This window comes from Chanodichthys erythropterus, chromosome 18, assembly GCF_024489055.1.
Source record: "Chanodichthys erythropterus isolate Z2021 chromosome 18, ASM2448905v1, whole genome shotgun sequence".
Taxonomy (NCBI): domain Eukaryota; kingdom Metazoa; phylum Chordata; class Actinopteri; order Cypriniformes; family Xenocyprididae; genus Chanodichthys; species Chanodichthys erythropterus.
Window position 1 is genome coordinate 38,091,779 of NC_090238.1, and position 22,736 is coordinate 38,114,514.

At 33.2% G+C, this 22,736-nt stretch overlaps 1 protein-coding gene across 1 annotated transcript in view; it reads right to left on the bottom strand.

Moving 5' to 3' along the window:
• The window catches only part of akt1 (v-akt murine thymoma viral oncogene homolog 1), a 63,124-nt gene that overhangs the window by 6,261 nt on the left and 34,127 nt on the right, over window positions 1–22,736 (bottom strand). Inside the window, exons 3-10 of the mRNA XM_067367245.1 lie at window positions 22,231–22,359; window positions 17,556–17,667; window positions 17,229–17,355; window positions 15,704–15,835; window positions 11,750–11,815; window positions 10,371–10,439; window positions 10,164–10,289; window positions 4,280–4,408 (exon numbers count right to left, since the gene is read on the bottom strand). Coding sequence (XP_067223346.1) covers window positions 4,280–4,408; window positions 10,164–10,289; window positions 10,371–10,439; window positions 11,750–11,815; window positions 15,704–15,835; window positions 17,229–17,355; window positions 17,556–17,667; window positions 22,231–22,359 — 890 coding nt within the window. The remainder of the gene's footprint in view (window positions 1–4,279; window positions 4,409–10,163; window positions 10,290–10,370; window positions 10,440–11,749; window positions 11,816–15,703; window positions 15,836–17,228; window positions 17,356–17,555; window positions 17,668–22,230; window positions 22,360–22,736) is intronic.

Consider the following 22,736-nt stretch of genomic DNA (forward strand, 5'->3'; position numbering starts at 1 on the left):
GAAAATTGCAATTTTAACCAAGACGTGTGAGGAGTCGCCTGTCAATACCCGCGTTACCCTCGGTTTCAGGTTTATTTTGTAGAAACCATGGAAACGCCAAAGACGCTTTAATATTTACATGTTTTAATAGACGAGAGAACAACTGTTCTGATATATTTATAGACAGAAAACTAATCATTGTTATATAGCTCAACACGTTTAGTCTTATTGTTTAAATCTAATTTTCTTGATTTTTTGCGAGTCTCATGCTTTACCATGCCTCAGAGAAAAACACTATTGTGTGAAGTAGCTAACATAGCATAATCAGATGCAGCTTTATTTTTAGTAACAGTAATACAACATTTTCTCCATCATACAATACGTTTTAAAATTAATTGTATGTCATTTATCAACACAATCATCCAGCATTTAATCTGATATTGTAAAATGGATCGATCTTACTGCAGTGTGTAACAGTGTCTCACAGCAGCCGCACAGAGTAACGTTATAACATCATTTTCAACACGCTCAAATGTATCTAATATGATAAACAGAGCTGCGTTTCCTCATACTCATGACCGGAAAAGCGGAAGCGGCGACTGTGTCATAATAAAAGTCCCGCTGCTCGTGAGGCGTGTGTTGATCAATCGCTCCAGCTCCTCGTTCAGCTCCACAACAATCGCTCCTGCTCTGCTTCACACTACAGTAACGTTAATAATCACATCCATGAACATGATTTCTTCCCGAGTCCTATCCCAATTCTATTCCACCATCCGTTGAGGTGGAGACCACATGTCCCATGATTCCGCGCTCAAACTTGGCATCATCAAGCTACGCCTTTGTTTTGAATAGGCCTCTAGCGACCTCTAGCGGATGGACATCTTACATATTGCACCTTTAAACTAAATGAAATTGAGAAACGGCAATTAGCTTAAATAAAATAAGTATATTATTACAGTTAAAGTTTATTTTATTTCAAGGAACTAGGTTGATTTATGGTTTTAGTTATCTATAATAACTCTGGTCATAACATCTCACGGTTATAATATAACAATATTTAAGTTATTAGATTAACATTACTGGATTAAAAGCTTTTTTTCTGTCACTACTTGTGCTCTGATGTGTATAAAACAATCATGACAAAAATAAAATTGATGCAGCCCATAGAACCGTATGGTGAAAAGTTGTGAAATTTGGCACACAGATAGAGGACAGTCTGGACATTAACCACACCAATTTTGGAGTCTCTAACTCAACCCCTCTAGCGCCACCAACTGTCCAAATTTGCACTCATGTTTATGCTAATAACTGTAAAATTCTTTTAAATTCTTCAAAATTCTAGAATTGTATTTTTTTCCTCAATTCCCTGGCTGAAGATGATTCAAATCCACCATATGACGTCATTTTCCGTCATGAAAATATCCCCGCCATTTTGAATTTACCAAAAAAACAACTTTTTTTTAAAAACGCATTCTGATTTTCACCAAAATTGCACATAAACAAATTCGATGAAGAACACGTCAAATTAAATGAAAGGCTATATCTCCACAATGCTTTAGGTTCTCGAGACGAATCTTGGTACATGTCATCACAAACATGCAGGCTACATGCAGCATTTTGGCACAGCGCCATCTACTGGCCAAAAGATATAAACAAATAATAATAAAGTAATAATAATTACATTCTGTAATTTTCAAGCAAGTTTCAAGAATTAATTTTCCAGTATTTTGTGATTTTTTTATATTATTATTATTATAAATGTATTTAACATTTACATTTTATAATTATATATATATTATTACAACTGCTCAGCAATTTCTACCCAATAAAATATTTGTAGCTTTATATGCAGGTTTTTTCAAGATTTTTCGATTTTTTTGAGGCAACATGTTTCACCTCATTCTAAAACATATTTGTTTTATTTAAATGATTTTAAGCCATCTTCAGCCCCCTAGTGGATCCTGGTTGAGAGCCACTGCTCTGTAAAGCACATAAAACATCACTTTTTTAAAGAGTCGTTGTGCATTTAAAACACTTCCACCTGTTTTCTTCCGAATTCTCTCATCCCTCCCTCACTTTTCTCTCTCTGGGCCGGTGGAATATTTCCAGACGTAACAGCATTCCAGAGCTCCACACGCACAACAAGGTCATTGTTTACAGCGGAACAACCTGTAACACGGCCTGGGCCCAACTCCAGAGAGGCCAACCGTCTCCATGGCAACACCCCCCGAAGTGTCCCGCGCCGGGCCGTGTTGTCATGTCAACATGGGGATTGAACTGAAGTTGCCGGGACGAGGAGAGAAAGGTGACACGGGTTCCTGGACGTCTCGTATGAGGGCGTCTAACGGAGCAATTCAGCCCAAAATCATCATTCTGTCATCATGATGTTCCAAACCCGTATGACTCCGTTTTAGTGGATATATGGATGTTTAACAGTGCCGTGGAGCTACAAAAACTACAAAAGACTTCTGTGAGGAACACATTTTTTCCTCAAAAATCTTGACATTCACATTGATGCAAACACAAACATAAAGATACGGTATGACTTCAGAAAGTAAGTCATATGGGCAACGGTTATGATGTTTCATGTGGCTTATTTAATAATTTTATAGAAGAGATACTGATAAACATCTCCTTTTGTGCTAAACAGAAAAATACATTTATATTGGCATTAAATTATGACAGAATTAGCAATTTATTCCTTTACTTTAGGGATTCCCAAACTTTTTTTTTCTGTCAGCTAAACCAATGTATTATTATTATTATTGTTATCATTATTAAATTATCACAAACATGGTGTTCTCAAGTTAATTAAAAGGTAAAAGTGTAAAATATAATTTTAAAATAAAGTACACCTGAGATATTAGGATATTTCAATAATTTAACATGTTTTAACATTTAACAACAAATACTTATTATTATTACTTTTTATAAATAAATAAAAAGTAAATCAGTTAAAAGTAAATAAATACATTAAAAATAAACAAATAAAAATTAAGTAATTAAAAAGTAAATTAAAAAATACATTCTGAATGTAATCAAATTAATTAAAACTAAAATAAATAAATATAAAACTAAATAAATAAATTTAACAATACATTTTAATTCAAAGGATGAAATATTTTATTTGTTTACTTATGTCATGTCATGCTATTAACCTAAATAAGAGAACCATGAATATGCAAATGAGCATGCAAATGAACTATTGAAATATTTACTTAAAATCTCAGGGATAATTTTTAACATTTAACAACAATTTTTTTTTTTTTTTTTTTTTTTGCGTTATTTAAGAAGATTTTAAGCCATGAAATAAGTTACATTATTGAAATATTTTACATTTTTATGATTTAACTAATTATCAGCTTTTTTAAACTCACAAACCTCCTGCAGTTTTAGTTTGGGGAAGTCTGCTTTAAAGGAATAGACTATTAATATCAAATCTGATCCTAGACAATCTTACAGTATCAGTGTCTACATATTCAAACATTATGAGTCAAAATGACAGCATAGACTTTTAAATAAAACTAGTTCCTACACACTAACCCTGAACCCTAAACATTTTTAGAACAATAAACACACCATTTATAGCCAATCCACACATGCACATGCGCAGCCCCCACAAGAGGGCAGAGCAAAGCTCCGGTCAGAGTGTTGTTGTCCCATGATATGATGTGGGGCAGCTGTGGGCGTCAGCTGGAGCGCTGGTGGCCCGTCCGACTGCACTGGGACACTCACGTTTCCCGCAGCTCTGCCAAGCCCATTTCCCAGCAGATTCCAAAATGGTGAACTAAAAACAACGTGGCCGCAACTGTGTCAACATGGGCAGCCCTTCTCCCAAACACACACACACACACCCTTGAGCTGCCACATGTCATACCTGCAGTAGCAGCCTTTGCTATGCGCTTGGGGCAAAAATGCCACCAAAATGAATAAAAATGCTTCCAAAAACCAAAATATGGTGCAAAAAAAGGTTTCTGTATAAGTTCTTGTTTTTAATATTTATAAGCAATATCACTCGAGAAAAAGTGCTGTTGTCCTGAATATTAGCATGTTTGCAAATTTGATATTATTAGGCTATTAGTTGACTTTTTAGATACAACATTGTCTGTTTTTCCTCTATTTTTCCAATGAAAATATGTTATTTTGCCAATGTTTATAAATAGACTTAAAATATGCAAAATATGGTTTGTTTTGTGAATCCCTGCATTGGAGATTTAGAAGGTTCTTGATGTTTGATTACATGCTCTTCAGATCAGTGTATTGGGTTCTGTGAATGGTTTGATCATGTGGTTGGTCTCACCTCAGGGGCCAAATACTCTGGAGTCCCACAGAAGGTCTTCATAGTGGCTCCGTCCGTGATGCCCTCCTTACACAAGCCAAAGTCAGTGATCTTTATGTGACCATCTTTATCCAGCATCAGGTTTTCCAGCTGTGAAAGACAATGGCAGAAAAGAGAGAGCAAATATTTCAATTGTTATATTTCAATATTTCAAATATAAATAAATAAAAAAAACATGTAAAATAAATATTGAAATAAATAGAGCAAATAAACTAAAAAATAAATATATTTAAAAAAAAATAACTAAATAAAAAAGTAAATAAAATAAAAAAGTAAATATATAAATAAAGAGTAAAATAAAAAATTAATTAATTAAAAATAACCGATAACCGATTGTTCTGAATGATATATGCCGATACAATTTATTAATTTAAAAAGTAAATAAATGAATACAAAGTAAATACATTTAGAAAGTAAATAAAAAGTAAATATGTAAATAAAAAATAAATAAAAAAGTAGAAAAGTAAACAAATAAAAAGTAAATAAATAAAAATAAATAAAAAGTAAATAAATGAATAAAAGGTAAATAAATACATGAAAAGTAAATATATAAATAAACAGTAAATAAATAAAAAATAATTAATTAAAACGTAAATAAATAAATAAAAGGAAATAAATTTAGAGAGCAAGCAAATAAATAAAAAGTAAATATATAAATAAAAAAGTAAAAAAAGTAAAAAATTAAAAGTAAATAAACATTAAAAGTAAATTAATAAAAAGAAATGAATTAAATAATAATAATAAATAAAAAACAAACAAATAAAAAGTCAAATTTAATAGTAAATAAATAAAATGTAAATATATTACATGAACAAACAAACAAACAAACATTTAGGATTGAAAAAGTACACTTATCAATGTCTAAACTCATGGTTGGTCTTGAAATATTTCTTATTATTAAACATCGATGTCAAACCTCAAACTCTCACAACAGTGTGTTTTTTTTTGTCTCCCAGTCTTCTGTTAAACTATTTTATTTTACAGAGAGCTTGCTGATATGTTATAATCCGGCTTATGTTGCGTTCTTGTGAAATAGAAATGAATAAAATGTCAACCATCCAAGCCAGTTCCATACAACACTCCAGTTCAAATGTTGGAGTGGAAGAGTACAGGACGGCATCTGCGGGCACCTCTGTCGGTGTGTGTTAATATCAGCACGTCCTCACAGTCACCTGGCAGCTGTAGCTCACACGTGGCCAGAGGCCTGAGAACACTAGTCAGCACAAACACCCGTCCTGCTACACCGGCACTTTCACATGAACCTGAGCAGCCCAGAGCCAAGACAGAAAGAGAGGAGGAGGAGAAACGAAGAGAAAGCAAAACACGGGGTGTTCTGCTGACCTACAGTATCATCATCTGGACGGGTCAGAGAGACTTACAACATCAACTTCACAGTTAAAGGGATAGATCACACAAAATTAATATTTGCTGTTAATTTACTTGCTCAGGACTGTTTGCCGAGGCTGTGGATTACAGATGAATAATTAAAAGAAGCAGCAATACTAAATTTCTCCACAGATACGATAACCGATTATTCAGAATGATATATGCCGATAACCGATTATTCAGAATATCTGCCGATGCTGATAACCGATTATTCAGAATGATATATGCCGATGCCGATAACCGATTATTCAGAATGATATATGCCGATAACGATTATTCAGAATATCTACCGATGCTGATAAAGATTATTCAGAATGATATATGCCGATTCCGATAACCAATTATTCAGAATGATATATGCCGATAACGATTATTCAGAATATCTACCGATGCTGATAAAGATTATTCAGAATGATATATGCCGATGCAGATAACCGATTATTCAGAATGATATATGCCGATGCCGATAACCGATTATTCAGAATGATATATGCTGATGCCGATAACCGATTATTCAGAATGATATATGCCGATGCCGATAACCGATTATTCAGAATGATATATGCTGATGCCGATAACCGATTATTCAGAATGATATATGCCGATGCGATAACCGATTATTCAGAATGATATATGCCGATGCCGATAACCGATTATTCAGAATGATATATGCTGATGCCGATAACCGATTATTCAGAATGATATATGCCGATTGAGATAACAGATTATTCAGAATGATATATGCCGATGCCGATAACCGATTATTCAGAATGATATATGCCGATGCGATAACCGATTATTCAGAATGATATATGCCGATGCGATAACCGATTATTCAGAATGATATATGCCGATAACGATTATTCAGAATGATATATGCCGATAACGATTATTCAGAATATCTACCGATGCTGATAAAGATTATTCAGAATGATATATGCCGATTCCGATAACCAATTATTCAGAATGATATATGCCGATGCCGATAACCGATTATTCAGAATGATATATGCCGATAACGATTATTCAGAATGATATATGCCGATAACGATTATTCAGAATGATATATGCCGATGCCGATAACCGATTATTCAGAATGATATATGCTGATGCCGATAACCGATTATTCAGAATGATATATGCCGATGCCGATAACCGATTATTCAGAATGATATATGCCGATGCGATAACCGATTATTCAGAATGATATATGCCGATAACGATTATTCAGAATGATATATGCCGATGCCGATAACCGATTATTCAGAATATCTACCGATGCTGATAAAGATTATTCAGAATGATATATGCCGATTCCGATAACCAATTATTCAGAATGATATATGCCGATGCCGATAACCGATTATTCAGAATGATATATGCCGATAACGATTATTCAGAATGATATATGCCGATAACGATTATTCAGAATATCTACCGATGCCGATAACCGATTATTCAGAATGATATATGCCGATAACGATTATTCAGAATGATATATGCCGATAACGATTATTCAGAATGATATATGCCGATAACGATTATTCAGAATGATATATGCCGATAACGATTATTCAGAATATCTACAGATGCCGATAACGATTATTCAGAATATCTACCGATGCTGATAAAGATTATTCAGAATGATATATGCCAATTCCGATAACCAATTATTCAGAATGATATATGCCGATGCCGATAACCGATTATTCAGAATATCTGCCGATGCCGATAACCGATTATTCAGAATGATATATGCCAATGCCGATAACCAATTATTCAGAATGATATATGCCGATAACGATTATTCAGAATGATATATGCCGATAACGATTATTCAGAATATCTACCGATGCCGATAAAGATTATTCAGAATGATATATGCCGATAACGATTATTCAGAATATCTACCGATGCTGATAAAGATTATTCAGAATGATATATGCCAATTCCGATAACCAATTATTCAGAATGATATATGCCGATGCCGATAACCGATTATTCAGAATATCTGCCGATGCCGATAACCGATTATTCAGAATGATATATGCCGATGCCGATAACCAATTATTCAGAATGATATATGCCGATAACGATTATTCAGAATGATATATGCCGATAACCGATTATTCAGAATGATATATGCCGATGCCGATAACCGATTATTCAGAATGATATATGCCGATGCCGATAACCGATTATTCAGAATGATATATGCCGATAACGATTATTCAGAATATCTACCGATGCTGATAAAGATTATTCAGAATGATATATGCCGATGCCAATAACCGATTATTCAGAATGATATATGCCGATGCCGATAACCGATTATTCAGAATGATATATGCCTATGCCGATAACCGATTATTCAGAATGATATATGCCGATGCCGATAACCGATTATTCAGAATGATATATGGCGATAACGATTATTCAGAATATCTACCGATGCTGATAAAGATTATTCAGAATGATATATGCCGATAACCGATTATTCAGAATGATATATGCCGATGCCGATGCCGATAACCGATTATTCAGAATGATATATGCTGATGCCGATAACCGATTATTCGGAATGATATATGCCGATAACGATTATTCAGAATATCTACCGATGCTGATAAAGATTATTCAGAATGATATATGCCAATTCCGATAACCAATTATTCAGAATGATATATGCCGATGCCGATAACCGATTATTCAGAATATCTGCCGATGCCGATAACCGATTATTCAGAATGATATATGCCGATGCCGATAACCGATTATTCAGAATGATATATGCCGATAACGATTATTCAGAATATCTACCGATGCTGATAAAGATTATTCAGAATGATATATGCCGATAACCGATTATTCAGAATGATATATGCCGATGCCGATAACCGATTATTCAGAATGATATATGCCGATGCCGATAACCGATTATTCAGAATGATATATGCCGATAACGATTATTCAGAATATCTACCGATGCTGATAAAGATTATTCAGAATGATATATGCCGATGCCAATAACCGATTATTCAGAATGATATATGCCGATGCCGATAACCGATTATTCAGAATGATATATGCCGATGCCGATAACCGATTATTCAGAATGATATATGCCGATGCCGATAACCGATTATTCAGAATGATATATGCCGATAACCGATTATTCAGAATGATATATGCCGATGCCGATAACCGATTATTCAGAATGATATATGCCGATGCCGATAACCGATTATTCAGAATGATATATGCCGATGCCGATAACCGATTATTCGGAATGATATATGCCGATAACGATTATTCAGAATATCTACCGATGCTGATAACCAATTATTCAGAATGATAGTTGATGCTGATTATTCAGAATGATATCTGTCGATGCCGATTATTCAGAATATCTGCTGATTCCGATACTGATACTGATTATTCAGAATGATATCTGTTGATGTCAATAACAGATTATTCAGAATTATATCTGTCGATTTCGATAACCGGTTATTCAGAATGATATCTGTCGATGCCGATACGATTATTCAGAATTATATCTGTTGATGTCGATAAACGATTATTCAGAATGATATCTGTCGATGCCGATTATTCAGAATATCTGCTGATTCCGATACTGATAACCAATTATTCAGAATGATGTCTGCCGATGCCGATTATTCAGAATATCTGCTGATTCCGATACTGATAACCAATTATTCAGAATGATATCTGCCGATGCCAATAACCAGTTATTCAGAATTATATCTGTCGATGTCAATAACTGATTATTCAGAATGATATCTGCCGATAACAGACTATTCAGAATGATATCTGCCGATAACAGACTATTCAGAATGATATATGCCGATGCCAATAGTGATTATTCAAAATGACAGCTGATGCCGATACCAATAGTTTGATTTTTCTTAAGGAAAGAAAATCTCCCAAATAATGCTGCAAAATATCAACATCATCAAACTTAACAGTTAAAGCTACCTTACAAAACAGACTCTTAAGTCTGACTGGATGATCCACATCTGACATCAATATTTACAAATTTACAGCATTGTATACAAAACAAATATAAATAATAATAACAAAAATGATAAAACTAAAATCCTAAAATGTATTATTTATGGCTAATATTATTAATAAATGTAGGTTATTTATTTATTGAACATATACTTTCTTATTATAATACTGTTGTTGCCACCAAAAGCATTAAGTCAATGTTTATTACTGTGATTTTACCACCACTAAAACTGCTTTAATAACAAAAAATACACTATATTAAGATGTGGATTCATCCATAATAACTACCATAACAATTTATAAAATTGTTTATTTAGTGAATAATAATGCCATAGAGGAGCCACTGAGGATTTGGCAGCATTTCATTCCCACATGTTAACCTCAACAGGACAATATATGTGAAATTATGAACATGTGAGCTCCTGACCTTCAGGTCCCTGTAGACCACGTTTCGCTCTGAATGCAGGTAGTCCAGCGCAGACACGATCTCCGCCCCGTAGAAGCGCGCTCGGTCCTCAGAGAAAACCCGATCCCGCGACAAGTGGAAGAAGAGCTGCAGGAAGGAATGAATGCTGGAACGTTATTACTGTAAATGATACTTTCAAGCTCTGGTCTGAGAAGATATCAGCCTCACCTCTCCTCCGTTGGCATACTCCATGACGAAACACAAACGGTCGTGGGTTTGGAAAGAGTATTTCAGAGCCTAAACATGTCAATTCATGCAAAGAAACACAAGCAACAATGTATTAAATAATTATATTAAATATTAATGATAACACATGCAAAAATGGCAGTTCTTCCTCAGTATTTCTCTTGTTTTCCAGTGCAAATGTCTAAACATTCTTAAATCAGGATACACTTACTTGAGATGCAAAATGACATATTAAGTCTTGTTTTATGAGAAAATGAGTGAGTTTATGCTTATCCTCCAATGGGATGAAAAAAGTAAACCTAATTCAAAGTGAAAACAAGTTTATTTTTCTGACCTAATTGGTGGATATTTGTTTTTGTTTTGAGCATAAACATTTTCATTAATTTCTCAGAAAAAAAGATTTAATATGTAATTTTGCATGTCATGTAAATGTATCTTGATTTAAGTGTTTAGATATTTCTACTGGAAAACAAGACAAAAATACTGAGGTGTTTTTTCTCTCTCTCTCTCTCTCTCTCTCTCTCTCTCTCTATTAAAAGAATAGTAAAAATTTTGCAGTGAAGGATTTTTATTATATAAAAATAAATAAGGAAGTTTGATTTCATCCTCATTACAAATTAAGATTCCTCTATTATGTTATCTTGAATACATCCAATGCTCAGCATCCAATTTCAGATCCAAATCCAGTTTCATTACAGCATCACTAAATAAAAGTGCAAAAATAATGACTGTTTTCAAACAGGTTTCTCATGGAAATGAATCAGAAATATCCGACTTATATACACTTTTTCCCCTCAGTATTTTTGCCTTGTTATCCAGTACAAATATTTAAACAATCTTAAATCAAGTTACATTTACTTTAGAAGTAAAATGGCTTAAAATTTAGTCTTGTTTTCCAAAAAAAAAAAATCAAAATGAAGTGAGTTTATGCTTAAAACAAGAACAAATATGTGCCAGTTGGTAAGAAAAATAGGCTTGTTTTCCCTTTGAATGAAGTAATTTTTTTCTGACCCCATTAATATTAATAAAAAACACTTAATATTGATATATTTTTCAGAAATTCAAGACTTAATATCTTAAGTAATTTTGCTTATCAAGTACATGCATCTTGATTAAAAAATGTATGCTGGAAAACAAGACAAAAATAAGTAAGCAAACATATTTTGCAATGTTTGAAAACTTTTGCTATTCACTGGCGAAGGAAGCGGAAACAGGCGACATTATTCAATTTGAAGAAGTAGCTTGAACTCCTCTAAAACGCATTGTGTAGATGGATAAACAGGCAGACGTGCTTGAGACGAGAGGGTGTTGAAGAAGAAGAGGAGTTCAGGAGTGTTTGGATGAGTCTGAGAGTCTCTCACCGTCAAGAAGGGGTGTTTGGAGTTCTGAAGCACACGGTTCTCTGTGAGTGTGTGAGCCACTTCATCCTGAAAGAACCAGGCAAGAGTTCAGACGCAGCTACTCACTCTTCAGCATGACTGTTTTACACGTTACAATAATAGTAAAGTGATGAAATCACACACATGCAAGTATGGGAATGATGTAGTGATTAAACGTGACAAAAAATTTAAATACTATAACCCAGGGTCGTCAACTGGGAATATTACTATACCTTGGTTTCCTGGTCAGGTCAATGCAAAGTAATATTTTTATTGCAGGAGTAACAGAGTTATATTACTATGGGTAACATATAATTTGTTATTGTTTAATACAAGAGAAAAGCAAGTAAATCAATGTGATCTGTTATATTTATGTCACATGAGTTCAACGGCGCTGCAAAGGTTTTTGTTTAAAACGTGATATTGCAGCGTTGCGTATTGTAGCCAATTAAAGGCAATTCTGTTGATACAGATAACAGATTATTCTGAATGATATCTGAAGATGTCAATACCGATAACTGATTATTCAGAATGATATCTGCTGATGCCGATACCAATTATTCAGAATAATATATGCAGATGCAATACCGATAACCGAATATTCAAATGATATATGACGATGTCATTACTGATAACCGATTATTCAGAATGACATCTGCCGATGCAGATACCGATAACCGATTATTCGGAATGATATCTGCTGATGCAGATACCGATAACCGATTATTCAGAATGATATCTGCCGATGCAGATACCGATAACCGATTATTCGGAATGATATCTGCTGATGCCAATAACCGATTATTCAGAATGATATCTGCTGATACCGATAACCGATTATTCAGAATAATATCTGATGATGCCAATACAATAACTGATTATTCAGAATGATATCTGCTGATGCCAATAACAGATTATTCAGAATAATATCTGATGATGCCGATATCGATAACTGATTATTCAGAATGATATCTGCTGATGCCAATAACAGATTATTCAGAATGATATCTGATGATGCCAATTCAATAACTGATTATTCAGAATGATATCTGCTGATGCCAATAACTGATTATTCAGAATAATATCTGATGATGCCGATACCGATAACTGATTATTCAGAATGATATCTGCTGATGCCAATAACAGATTATTCAGAATGATATCTGATGATGCCAATTCAATAACTGATTATTCAGAATGATATCTGCTGATGCCGATAACCGATTATTCAGAATGATATCTGCTGATGCTGATACCGATAACTGATTATTCAGAATGATATCTGCTGATGCCGATACCGATAACTGATTATTCAGAATGATATCTGCTGATGCCGATACCGATAACTGATTATTCAGAATGATATCTGCTGATGCCAATAACCGATTATTCAGAATGATATCTGCTGATGCTGATACCGATAACTGATTATTCAGAATGATATCTGCTGATGCCGATACCGATAACTGATTATTCAGAATGATATCTGCTGATGCCAATAACCGATTATTCAGAATGATATCTGCTGATGCCGATACCGATAACTGATTATTCAGAATGATATCTGCTGATGCCGATACCGATAACTGATTATTCAGAATGATATCTGCTGATGCCAATAACCGATTATTCAGAATGATATCTGCTGATGCCGATACCGATAACTGATTATTCAGAATGATATCTGCTGATGCCGATACCGATAACTGATTATTCAGAATGATATCTGCTGATGCCAATAACCGATTATTCAGAATGATATCTGCTGATGCTGATACCGATAACTGATTATTCAGAATGATATCTGCTGATGCCGATACCGATAACTGATTATTCAGAATGATATCTGCTGATGCCGATACCGATAACTGATTATTCAGAATGATATCTGCTGATGCCAATAACTGATTATTCAGAATGATATCTGCTGATGCCGATACCGATAACTGATTATTCAGAATGATATCTGCTGATGCCAATAACCGATTATTCAGAATGATATCTGCTGATGCTGATACCGATAACTGATTATTCAGAATGATATCTGCTGATGCCGATACCGATAACTGATTATTCAGAATGATATCTGCTGATGCCGATACCGATAACTGATTATTCAGAATGATATCTGCTGATGCCAATAACTGATTATTCAGAATGATATCTGCTGATGCCGATACCGATAACTGATTATTCAGAATGATATCTGCTGATGCCAATAACCGATTATTCAGAATGATATCTGCTGATGCTGATACCGATAACTGATTATTCAGAATGATATCTGCTGATGCCGATACCGATAACTGATTATTCAGAATGATATCTGCTGATGCCGATACCGATAACTGATTATTCAGAATGATATCTGCTGATGCCAATAACTGATTATTCAGAATGATATCTGCTGATGCCAATAACTGATTATTCAGAATGATATCTGCTGATGCCAATAACTGATTATTCAGAATGATATCTGCTGATGCCAATAACCGATTATTCAGAATGATATCTGCTGATGCTGATACCGATAACTGATTATTCAGAATGATATCTGCTGATGCTGATACCGATAACTGATTATTCAGAATGATATCTGCTGATGCCAATAACCGATTATTCAGAATGATATCTGCTGATGCTGATACCGATAACTGATTATTCAGAATGATATCTGCTGATGCTGATACCGATAACTGATTATTCAGAATGATATCTGCTGATGCTGATACCGATAACTGATTATTCAGAATGATATCTGCTGATACCGATAACAGATTATTCAGAATGATATCTGATGATGCCGATACAATAAGTAATTATTCAGAATAATGCCAATGCCGATGCCAATACCGATAACCAATTATTCAAAATGATAAAAAAAGATTCATTGTGAAGTATAGCCAGATTCATTGATTAAAACAGGAATTTTCGCACTCAAAGATTTTGCACTGAACTGACTGACAGTGATTACAAAGGAAGCGATCTTTACTCACTTTCTGCAATTTGAAGAAAAGTCTTTGTTTTTCATGAGACTTTGTGACTTTTGCTACAAATATATACTTCACACTTCAGTACAAAAACTGACAAAAAAAATTACAAAACCAGATTTTTTTTTAATGTTATAGCAGTGATTTGATCATCTCTAAAATAAATTCAGAAGCAAAACATGAAAATAAATAAATAAATAAATTGTTAGGGAGTAGAAATGGCTAATGGGCCAATAAGTGGTCCTCTGCTGACATCTACTGGTTATAATATTAATTTAATATATTTTTTATATTTTGAAATAAAAGTGTTTGTATTTCAGTGTTAGTTTAAGTGTTAGTTTTCCTACATTGTGAAACTTTTAGTTTTACAAATTTGGACAATCTTTGAAGGATGAACAAAAAATGTTTTTGTCATGAAATTAAAAATAACACTTAAATTGGACAATATTCAGACTTTTGAGCTGTGCAAAGTAATTGAAAGTCCTAGAGTCCTTAATTCTTTTAACAGTGGTCTATATCTGTCTGATTTGCTGGTTATGATCAAAGCTATATGTGACTCTTCTTTGGACGCACCACACACACACACACACACACACACACACACACACACACTTGTTGTTTTTTGTTTCTTTCTATTTTTCCACACACACTTGTCATGTAAAGGGAGTAAGATTTGATCATCAGTCATCAGAGTTCGCCCTACCTTGGCTTTTGGTAAATTAACGCCACTGCTATAACCTAACCCACACCCTAAACCTAACAGAAAACTTTCAGCATTTTTATTTACTTTTTTTATGCATCATTTCACATGGATTAACTAAAGGAGGCTATGTCAGATTTAGCTCACTTCTGTGGTCAAAATTGTACTCAAAATATGGTTAAGCACAAACACACTCAGCAGTCAAATACTTCTCAGCTGTCTTATATTTTTCCAGCTGTTACTCACTTTGGCTACAATCACTTCTTTCTTGAGGATTTTCATGGCGTAATATTTTCCCGTTGCTTTCTCCTTCACCAGAATCACCTTCCCAAAAGTGCCTTTTCCCAGGAGTTTGAGGTATTCAAAGTCATGCATAGTCTGAAACACACATCATCTGTCAGCAAACAAACACCTGCACGAGTTTAACACAAAATACTGACATGACTCTGACGGGCCGGAGCTATATGTGACGGCTCCATGTTTGACCTTTGAACTGCTGCAAATGCCAAGAATGCTAGAAATGGGAGCGTGGGAACTGATGTTTCATACAGCGCAAATGCACAATGTTCCACATGCTGACATTTTATTTAAGAACTAATAAGTTTCTTTTGATTAAGATGACTCAATATGGACTCACTAGGTGTTTAAGTTTAAAACACATTAACCCTATTGTAGTCTTTGGGCGTTTAAGACATTTTAGATTTCTTAAAAGTTTTTATTTAATTGAAATGGTATGAAACTTGGTGACTTTGTGGTGCTGGTTATGTGAAAACACACACACACAAATTAGAAATTTGATTCAGAAAGGCCTTAAAAATTGGCACTTGTTTAATAACGGGCAAAAAATTATGGAAAATTAATGGGGAATACAATGTTTTTTATGACTATTTATTGTCTTAAATAATAAAAAAATTATTTTCTAATATTTTATTATTTTATGTAGAATTAAATGATGCATATTGTGTATCAAAAGTAACATGAAAGCTAAAGAAGACATTTCAGTGAACTGAAAAATATAGTACATTCATTTCATATTTAAAACAATTATGTTGCGCTTATTGTCTTAAATAATAAAAATATACTTTTTAAATATTTTATTATTTATATTATTTTAATAATAATAAAAAATGTTAAACAATAAAATATTTCACTATATTTTATTATTTAATATAAAAATAATTTGTGCATATTGTAGAGTTGAATATATAATTTATTAAATATAATTAATTAAATATTTCACAAAAAATTGTTGTGCTTACTCTCTTAAATAATAAAAAATAAAGATAAAGAAAAATGTTAGTGAACTAAAATATAGTACATTAATTTAAAATCTTTAAAATTATGTTGCATTTATTGTCTTAATAAAATAATATTTTTTAAAAAATATTTTATAATTTTTATTTATAATTAGAACTGTTAAAAGAATAAAATATGTTTTTTTCTAGTTTTTTTCTGTATTATAGAAATAAATGGAGCATATTGCAGAGGTGAATATTAATAACTATCATTAAAGATTTTGAACTAAAATATAGTACATTTTTTTTAAATAATTTGTATTTATAAATGTTTCGCTTATTGTGTTCGGTCAGTTTTGATTGTAAAACTTGATCAAGTGTTTAAAACATTTTTAAAAAATCAGAGATTAATCTGAATATTTTCCTAATATGACTTGCGAAACACTTTCATTTTGGGGTGGACTATCTCTAAGTTACATTTGCAAAGTTACTATTTTATTAGCATTAATTTTTAATAAACAAAAGTGTGTCTGTACCACTTTGTGCGGAGGTTTGTTCACAGACGTCTCCATGTGCGTGTGGTCATGTGACGAGTCCATCATCTCCTCCTCTTGTTTCTTCAGACTGTCGGCCACAGTCTGTATGGCTTTGGTCCATTCCTCCCTACAACAACAACAGTGAACACGCAAACCAACACTTCATTTATGCATTTTGTATTACAATTATTGTTGTTTCTTCTGACAAATCGCCTGTTTACGTAGCTTGAATATAATAACCCTTGCACACTAGTTTCTCTGTAGAATAAGCGGTGAATGCATACAGTGAATAAAGAGCACATATACAGGTGTATGCATGTGTCTGACCGTTCCTCGGGCCTCTCCACATGGAAGGTGCGTTCAATGACAGTGGTCCACTGCAGGCAGCGTATGATGAATGTGTTGGGTTTGGGCCGTTCCGTCTTCATCAGCTGACACTCTGGACACATCCGGGGAAAACCACACCAGAGACACGGACAGGGAGAGAAATGACGGTTGCAATCATTTATCTTTATCTGCGTGTTTCTGCAGCAGTACATTACACACACTCAGTAGGGAACCGCAGCGGCACGCCGGAGCCGAACAGGTGCGCTTTGCACGGCACATGCTCAGATACAAACTTTACACAAGATTCAGTGTCTAATTCCACTTTAAAATGGCCTCTTAAAAGAGATCATTTTGGCTAAAACAGAACCTAAAACCTATAGACAGCATGCCACAGAAAAACATTTCAACTCGCCCCTCAGAGAGAGTGTAATGGAAACGGATGGAGGGTTTTCTGAAAGTGTTAAAACAATTATATGTATATATATATATATATATAAGACATGGCATTTTAAAAACACAAAGCTCAAGGTGTAAACAGCGAGACATGACGCAACGGCCAAAGACATCCATCTAAAACAGTGAAAAATTAACACATATTCTCTTTTTCTGTCCCTTTGCATAATAATGAACACTAATAATGCATGTACTACTATTAATTGAAAAAACAAAATTACCGTTTTTCTTAATTTTCTTAGTTATTTATTTAAATTATATTTTACGTTTTCGAAATGCTTTAGTCATTTTGTTCTATGTTTTTGCCATTTTTATTATCTTTTATATGTTTATATCATTTGTATTATTTTTTATTTATTAGTTTTAGTTATTTTAGTATTTCATTAAACTAAATAAAAATTTGAAATGTAATTTTTAAAACTATATTTAACTTGAAATGGCATCTTAAAAACACAAAGCTCATGGCGTGAGGCGTAAAAAAAAACAGCGAGACGTGACGCAACGGCCAAAGACGTCCATCTAAAACAGTGAAAAAATAAGCACATATTCTTTTTTTGTCACTTTGCATAATTAATTTGCATAATTAACAATTAACAATATTACTGTGTGTAATGAAGTGTCTCATATCTAAAATGTATATTTTTGTCTTACTTTTATTGAATTATATTTTACATTTTATGTTTTTATTTTGAATTTTATTTATTAGTTTTAGTTTATTTAGTTTTAGTTATTTTAGTACTTCATTTAACTAAACAAAAATGAGAAATGTTGCTTCAGCAACTAGATGAAATAAAACAAGTTTAAGCTTTTTTATATTATATTTTATTTCAGTTAATGTTTACTTTCTTTCAAGTAATGAATTTTTTTTTTTTTTTTTTATGGTTTTAGCTTTAAATAACGCCAGAGAGACCATTACGGGGGGAAATGCAGGGTTTTTGCAAAACAATTTTTATTTTGTAATTTTTAAAACTATACTTAACTTGAAATGGCATCTTAAAAACACAAAGCTCATGGCGTAAGGCGTAAAACAAACAGCAAGACGTGACGCAACGGCCAAAGATGTCCATCTAAAACTGAAAAATTAGCACATATTCTCTTTTTTTTGTCACTTTGCATAATTAATTGGCATAATTAACAATTAACAATAATACTGTGTGTAATGAAGAGTCTCATATCTAAAATGTGTATTTTTTTCTTACTTTTATTGAATTATATTTTACATTTTATGTTTTTGTAATTTTTTTTAGTTTCATTACTTTATGTTTATATCATTTTTATTTATTAGTTTTAGTTTATTTAGTTTTAGTTATTTTAGTACCTCATTTAACTAAACAAAAATGAGAAATGTTGCTTCGGCAACTAGATGAAATAAAACAAGTTTATATTTTATTTCAGTTAATGTTTACTTTTTTTCAAGTAATGAAAATGTTTTTTTTATGGTTTTAGTATTAATTAAGGATAATAACCCTGCATCAGACCATTACAGGGGGAAACGCAGGCTTTTCTAGAACCTTTTGTAAAAAAAAAAAGTATTTTTAATTTTTAAAACTATACTTAACTTGACATGGCATCTTAAAAACACAAAGCTCATGGCGTAAGGCGTAAAAAAAACAGCGAGACGTGACGCAACGGCCAAAGACGTCCATCTAAAGCAGTGAAAAATAGCACATATTTTCATTTTCTGCATAGAAATCAACGCTAATATTGTGTGTAATAATGTTGTTTACTCTTAACAGTTGCTCACAAGGGTGTTCTAATGTCAGAAAGGAAGTTTTACATCTGAAAAGTTGTTGCAAACAACAAAGAGATGCAAACAAACTCCACGCGGCCCTTGCGAGATTCAGAAAGAAGCTGTGAAGATGGCAAACTGATATCAACGTATCCCGGTTGTGTTTTCGTTTCACACACAGATGCTTCTGCAATTCAAACTATGAAAGCACAACTGCGTCTAAGGAAAACAGGAATGTCATCAGTTGTTAAAAACTCAAACTCACGTCTTTTTTCCGAGAGAAGCCGAAATAAGCTGTGTCTGTGTTCTCTCCCCTCAAAAATGCTCACTCAAAGAGTAAAAGTTATGCTTTCAGCGCGACAAAGCACAATCCGCTCGAACATCCAGCAGCGATTCTGCCAGCGCTTTCCCACAAACATATGTCGAGGAGAGACCGTGGAGGAGACATGTGTCACGTAAGAGACGACACAAGCGGCCTGTCGACGAGATGGAGGAGCGGGGTGAGACCACCACTGAGATCCAACCGGGCTCCTCGACAGCCCAGAACGCTTCAACCAGACCCTCCATCAGCGGCGAGATAAATAATGAGGATCAGCCACTTAATAACCACTATATTTCACAAGTGTCAGGGAGGAAGCGTTCTCTTGAACAAACATTATGGCTGTCTAATTAGTCTGTTCAATCATTTCAACAGTTTTTGCAGGGATGGCGGGGCTTCTTGGGAAAATTCTGCTGAGGTACGACTCGAGAACAGGCCCAAATATGCTTAATATGTTCTGCACGTCCCTCGAGGAAACATAAAACTGTTTGTGTTGATGGAGGTCAGATGGAAGCTCGCACGACCTCGTGTCAAACCAGTAAAGAATGAAATCAAGTGCAGACATGCATAATGTATTAAATTAAGCATGCACAAAATACAGTTTTGGATGATATATTTAATTGTCACTTCTCATTTCCGTCTATTGAAGATGTGCTGAAACTTTTCCGCAACATTAGTCTGATATCCAAATAATCCATTGTGTTCATTGTCTTTCTCAGTGCCATTTATCAAACACGATGGCAATCGATTTTATAAAATAAAAAAGGTGCACAAACTACTTATAATCTTGCAAATTAACTTGAAATTATATTAAATACACTTTTAAACATCTGTTTTGCCTGCCAAAAAGTTAAGACTTCTTTTTACACAAAACATTTTTAAAAAATGCAAAATGTGTCAATTGATTTTACAAAATAAATACTTAGAAAGTGCAAAAAAATTATGTATAATGTTGTTGTATAGTGTAATATATGCAAAATGTGTACTTTGTGCAATACTTTGTGCAAAAAATTACTTGGAATTACTTATAATGTTGCAAATTAACCTGAAATTACATTAAATTAAATTTTTAAACATCTTTGTTGTGTTTATCAAAAATTAAGACTTCTTTTACACAACAATTTTACAAAAATAAATATTTTGTGCAAAACAATAATTTAAAATGTTGTAAATGAACTGAAATTACTTTAAATGCAATTTTAAACCTCTGTTTTGTCTGTCAAAAATCAAGGCTAATTTTTTCACAACATTTTGTTAAAAAATTCTGAATGATTTCTACAAGAATAAATACTTAGAATATGCAAAAAATTACTAATAATATTGCAAATTAACCTGAAATTATATTAAATTGTTTGTCAAAAATTAAGATTTTTTTCACACAAAATTTTGTTTAAAAATGCAAAATTTGCCAATCAATTTTATTAAAAAACAAATCATACTTAGGTGCGAAAAACAAATAAAAATGTTGCAAATTAACCTGAAATTATATTAAATTATATTTGACTTTTTTACAGAACATTTTGTTGAAAAAACTTTTTTTACAAAAATAAACACTTAGAAGGTGCAAAAAATGACTTGTAATGTTGCAAATGAACCTGAAATTATATTAAGTGCAATTTTAAACATCTGTTTTGTCTGTCAAAAATTCAGTCTTTTTGTTTACACAAAATGTTGTCTAAAAATGCAAAATGTATCAAACAATTTTTACAAAAATAAATACTAAGAAGGTGCAAAAAATGACTTGTAATGTTGCAAATTAACCTAAAAATTATATTAAATGGCATTAATAAAAAGTGAAAAATGTGCCAATTGATTTTACAAAAATAAATACTTAGAAGGTGCAAAAAACTGCAAAATGTTGCAAATAATCCTGATATTATATTGCATGCAATTTTTAGCATCTCTGTCTGGTCTGTCAGAAATTATGATTTTTTTTTTACAGAAAATGTTGTCAAAAAAATGCAAAATAACTGCATTTACTGTAAAAATCCTTCACTGAAGTAAATGTATTGTGACAATACTACATACTGCATATCATGAAATGCCTTTTTATTGCTGCTGTTCACATAACATTTTGAATAAATACACACTGAACAACCACGAGATGCGTTACCATCTCATCAGGCTTTACTAAAGACGACTGCAGTAAGTTTCGTTCCGGGCGAGAGACTCACGTGCCACTGAGAAGTTGTTCAGCGGCGTCTCCAGCTGATCCACATCCTGCGGACGCTCCTTATAGCCGATAAACGTACCGTCATTCTTCAGCAAGAAATACCGTGGCCTCCACGTCTTTATATACTCTCCTGAGGAACAGAGAGAGAAGACAACAGAAAACACACAGGGTTTATTTAATGTTAAAAGAGTAAAAGGTCTTTTTCCTCCATATTCTCACTATATCAGACTATATGAGCCTGATGCATCAAATATGATACTCAACACAATGCATATATTACTTAATGTCAGGCTTTAGGGTTAAGATCGTTTATTGAACGGACAGCTGGCGCAATGAAAGAATGACACAAGCATGCATCTAAATTTAGATTGTTTGAACTTAAAACACCTCAGTTTCCTGAACAGCACAAGAGAAAGCGGCAGAAACTGCTGCCGTATTCTGCTTCCAAAATCAATTTGTGCTGAGGAACGTGCAGAAATCACTGCACCAGATGTTGCGGAATTGGAA